This window comes from Mya arenaria, chromosome 10, assembly GCF_026914265.1.
Source record: "Mya arenaria isolate MELC-2E11 chromosome 10, ASM2691426v1".
In the NCBI taxonomy this organism is placed as follows: Eukaryota; Metazoa; Mollusca; class Bivalvia; order Myida; family Myidae; genus Mya; species Mya arenaria.
The window spans coordinates 6,715,838-6,721,183 of record NC_069131.1 but is presented as its reverse complement, the minus strand read 5'-3'; the positions used below and the strand labels follow the sequence as shown (position 1 = coordinate 6,721,183).

The following is a 5,346-nucleotide window of genomic DNA, read 5'->3' as shown; positions in this document are numbered from 1 at the left end:
CTGATAATGGTAGTGTAAAACCCCAAATGTGGCCATGTTGCCGACCCCTCCCACCCGAGAAAGTGCCTTCACTGATAATGGTATTGTAAAACCCCACATGTGGCCATGTTGCCCCCCCCCCCTTCATCCGCGACGTGCCTTCACTGATAATGGTATTGTAAAACCCCACATGTGGCCATGTTGACCCCCCTCCACCCGCGACGTGCCTACACTGATAATGGTAGTGTAAAACCCCACATGTGGCCATGTTGCCCCCCCCCCCTCCAACCGCGACGTGCCTTCACTGATAATGGAAGTGTAAAACCCCACATTTGACCATGTTGCCCCACCCCCCTCCACCCGCGACGTGCCTTCACTGATAATGGAAGTGTAAAACCCCACATGTGTCCATGTTGCTCCCCCCTCCACCCGCGACGTGCCTTCACTGATAATGGTAGTGTAAAACCCCACATGTGGCCAAGTTGCCCCCTCATCCGCGACGTGCCTTCACTGATAATGGAAGTGTAAAACCCCACATGTGGCCATGTTGCTCCCCCCTCCACCCGCGACGTGCCTTCACTGATAATGGAAGTGTAAAACCCCACATTTGACCATGTTGCCCTCCCCCCTCTCCACCCGCGACGTGCCTTCACTGATAATGGTAGTGTAAAACCCCACATGTGGCCATGTTGCCCCCCCCTCCACCCGCGACGTGCCTTCACTGATAATGGTATTGTAAAACCCCACATGTGGCCATATTGCACCCCCTCCACCCGCGACGTGCCTTCACTAATAATGGTAGTGTAAAACCCCACATGTGGCCATGTTGCCCCACCCCCCTCCACCCGCGACGTGCCTTTACTGATAATGGTAGTGTAAAACCCCACATGTGGCCATGGTGCCCCCCGTCCTCCCGCGACGTGCCTTCACTGATAATGGTAGTGTAAAACCCAACATGTGGCCAAATTGCTCCCCCCTCCACCCTCGACGTGCCTTCACTGATAATGGTATTGTAAAACCCCACATGTGACCATGTTGCCCCACCCCCCTCCACCTGCGACGTGCCTTCACTGATAATGGTAGTGTAAAACCCCACATTTGGCCATGTTGCCCCCCCCCCTCCACCTGCGACGTGCCTTCACTGATAATGGTAGTGTAAAACCCCACATGTGGCTATGTTGCTCCCCCTCCACCCGCGACGTGCCTTCACTAATAATGGTATTGTAAATCCCCACATGTGGCCATGTTGCCCCCCCCCCCTCCACCCGCGACGTGCCTTCACTGATAATGGTAGTGAAAAACCCCACATGTGGCCATGTTGCTCCCCCACTCCACCCGCGACGAGCCTTCACTGATAATGGAATTGTATAACCCCACATGTGGCCATGTTGCCCCACCCCCCTCCCCTGAGGGCTACACCTGAAAACATCTAGATGAAGTTCGTTAACAACGTTAACCTCTATAACAGTAATAAAAAGAATAGGTGTCACCCGGGGCCAATAACAAACCCTCTTTCCATGTGACACGGTGTTGAACACGCAAAACTCTTCTAAATTACACAACAAAATGAACACGAACAGTCTCAAAATTACCATATCCCGCACCTCCTGTTCGGTCATTTTAATTTGATCAGAAGGCTTATTGGTTATTGAAGTTTCAACGTACTTATTATTATGACGTCACGAGACCAGTCAAATACAATAAACCTTTTCAACACTATGAGTATGACTCTTTCACTTCCTCAACTTTAAGTTTCATCAAATATGCCTATTGGCTATATAAATATTTAGAACGAGAATACTTATTCGCTTACCTTAATACATTTAATTAATTAGAATTTAGCAAACACGAAAATACTCAAATATCCATATCTGTCCGAAATCATCGGTATCCGAGGTACCACGCAGAACGTCACGTTTCAATTAATGCATCAATAATGCATATTCATTTTTGTTGCAACGTGACAAAATAACTCTACAGTTTGCTCCTCTGTTTCCATCACAGAGCTACCCGTCATGGTCATAGTAAAGACAGTTCATAATTAGGCGATGTTTCTACGTAGGCGAAATTTACTGCAACACCGTTTCAGGATCGGTTCTTAACTATTGTCCTCCAGTTGCACCATCTGTTGTTAAAATGTAGAAGTATATGAGTATTTTTTATTTAATCGTATTTTATTGCTTCATTTTTGTACACTTTTTGACAATGCATGCAAAAAAAAACGACAAAAAATAAATCTAAGTAACATGAAAAGCATGACATATTTTACTTTGTCATTGCCACAAGTTTTTACAACATTAGAAAACGGCCCTCCCCAAGTATATGAGTGGTTCCCGGCTTGATTTATATTTATATTCTTTCGTGCGTTATTCTTATTTTTTGTGACAAGTGACTTGTGAAAGCTTTCAAATGTACACTGCATGCACGAAATTGAAACATGCGTTGCTCAAGCATCTTATCGGTGTAGGACTTAATAATACTGATTAATATTTATTTCCGATGTATGCGAACATTGCAACATACGCTTTTCATTGTTATAGATTGCACGTTTTAGCATGCAGGTCAAACTATGAGCATGCATAAAGCATTATGCTTAAATGGGATTGTTATTGCATGTATATTAATTCAACATAAATGACAGTAAGCGTATGCCATTAACATACATGCCTTGTTTTACATTAATGCTATTACATATTTATGCTAGTGGGTTTCGTTTTGCAATCTTTGTGACTAAGCTTTTTGACTCAACATCTTACATTATGGGTATCATTGTAAGTTTATAAGTACAGTGCGATAAAGCCAATCGTAAAATGTACACCAACACCCTTTGTCATGGTTGGTTTGTGTTTAATAATTTTAATACTCTTTCCCCTGAAACAGGATAAACCTGTTTTGCAACATTATGCAATGGCCTTATGAATTACAAAATACATTTGCGTTTTTGCCTGAGATGTCTAGTTAGGCAAGAAATTATATTTATGCAATCACAATCGGGTCCAACAGTTCCTGTTAGCCACGATGTGATATGTTCTTGGTTATGGCGATATTTAAACAAAATAAAGGTCGTTGTTATTGTTGATGTCGTTGTTGATGTCGTTGTTGTTATTGTGGTTGTTGTGGTTGATGGAGATGTTGTGGTTGATGGGGTTGTTGTGGTTGATGGGGATGTTGTGGTTGATGGGGTTGTTGTGGTTGATGGGGTTGTTGTGGTTGATGGGGATGTTGTGGTTGATGGGGATGTTGTGGTTGATGGGGATGTTGTGGTTGATGGGGTTGCTGTGGTTGATGGGGTTGTTGTGGTTGATGGGGTTGTTGTGGTTGATGGGGTTGTTGTGGTTGATGGGGATGTTGTGGTTGATGGGGTTGTTGTGGTTGATGGGGTTGATGGGATTGTTGTGGTTGATGGGGTTGTTGTGGTTGATGGGGTTGTTGTGGTTGATGGGGATGTTGTGGTTGATGGGGTTGTTGTGGTTGATGGGGTTGTTGTGGTTGTTGGGGTTGATGGGGATGTTGTGGTTGATGGGGTTGTTGTGGTTGATGGGGTTGATGGGGTTGTTGTGGTTGATGGGGATGTTGTGGTTGATGGGGTTGATGGGGTTGTTGTGGTTGATGGGGATGTTGTGGTTGATGGGGTTGTTGTGGTTGATGGGGATGTTGTGGTTGATGGGGATGTTGTGGTTGATGGGGTTGTTGTGGTTGATGGGGTTGTTGTGGTTGATGGGGTTGTTGTGGTTGATGGGGTTGTTGTGGTTGATGGGGTGATGGGGTTGTTGTGATTGATGGGGTTGATGGGGTTGATGGGGTTGTTGTGGTTGATGGGGTTGTTGTGGTTGATGGGGTTGTTGTGGTTGATGGGGTTGATGGGGTCGGTAGTTAAGTGTGTACAAGTTGTAGCTTTTTCATTCCGTTCAATGTAATTATCAGGTCCGCTTTAAGTGGACGTTGAGTTTGTATAAGACAGTTCTCTCTCTATATATATGGGGGAATAAAATAGATTTTCATTATAAAATGCTAGTGTTTAATATTGCTTAACATATATCACAGGCATTGCTCCATATAGGCAATATACGCCCGGGCGTGCACATGATATTCAAACAAATGGAAGTTATAAAAAGTATGTTTAAAACTAATAATCGCTTTTTCTGATTTTCTTTGAGAATTAAGTAGAACACGCACTAAATCGCATCCAGCATTTAAACGAATCGCGAGAGTGCAAGCGCCCGACCTACGTTCCCCAAACCCAGTACGGGACCTTTACATCAATTCTGGTCGAATTATATATGACCCTGTATATATGTCAGTGCAGGCGTATAGCATAGTTATTTGCAAGGTTACCATCATACCAGTAAGCATGACAAAATGTGTGGGCCATACCCAACGTATCTAATTACATTATAACAATGGAAATTTAGCAGATTGTTTTCATGATGCAATATGTTATAGTTTACCGTATTTAGCTACTATTTTTAACTCTATATTTTAATATGGATTATATTCAGAAGCCTGGACTCAAAGTGTTATTGTGCAAATCCAAGGGCGACAAAACCGATCCATTGGCCAATATAATTGCCATGATATTATAATTTACAAATAGAATTAATAAGTGGTGTAAAACTGGAAAATAAATTCAGTTTGGCTTTCTTGTAAAATAAGAGTTCTTCAATTTCCATGCAAAGTAAAAAGTTCCCCAACCTTGCTTAGCAATCACATATTTATTGAACAAATGAATGATGCTACCTTTCCATATAGCATTGCCAAGGATAACTGGTCTAAAACTGTTAATAATGTGTTAGATTCTCTTGGATTTAGCTCTGTTTGGTAAAGCAATAATGTTGATAACTCTTGCCTTGTATCTTTAAGGGAAGGACTATATGATCAGTTTGTACAACATTGGTCTGGTACTATTAATTCGCAATAAGTAAGAAATAGGAATATCAAAAACGATCTAAGAGGGATTATAGGTCCAAGAAATATCTTGACATTAATATAAATGATATATACATAATTGCATTATCCAGACTCAGATTGTGTTCACACTCTCTGAAAATCGAGGTTGGAAGATAAAATAATATTACAACTATAAATAGTAACTGCAAACTATGTAATACTAATATGTTAGAATTAGAATACAACGTTTTGCCATGTTGTCCTTTTTACTTCGACATACGTTTACATTTATAGAATATTTTATGATCATGGGATGCACTGAATAGATTTGTAAAGATAATGTCTTAAATAATATAATCATTTTAAAAGCTGCAATCTCACAGATTTACCGTTTTTCCAACTTTTTTATTTTTTGTCTTGAAATTAATTTCGTTTGCGTAAATATCTGCTTACCAGTGATGAAAGACTGCTGACAAAAGA

At 41.6% G+C, this 5,346-nt stretch overlaps 1 protein-coding gene across 1 annotated transcript; it reads left to right on the top strand.

Moving 5' to 3' along the window:
• The first annotated feature begins 2,957 nt into the window (after nucleotides 1-2,957).
• Nucleotides 2,958-3,755, top strand: LOC128206023 (uncharacterized). The gene has a single exon (XM_052908144.1). The coding sequence runs from the start codon at nucleotides 2,958-2,960 to the stop codon at nucleotides 3,753-3,755; it is 798 nt and encodes a 265-aa protein (XP_052764104.1).
• The last annotated feature ends 1,591 nt before the right edge of the window (nucleotides 3,756-5,346 follow it).

Bases quoted from the DNA above. Each gene is read 5' to 3' on its own strand.
- LOC128206023 (XM_052908144.1), top strand. From the start codon at position 2,958: ATGCAATCACAATCGGGTCCAACAGTTCCTGTTAGCCACGATGTGATA.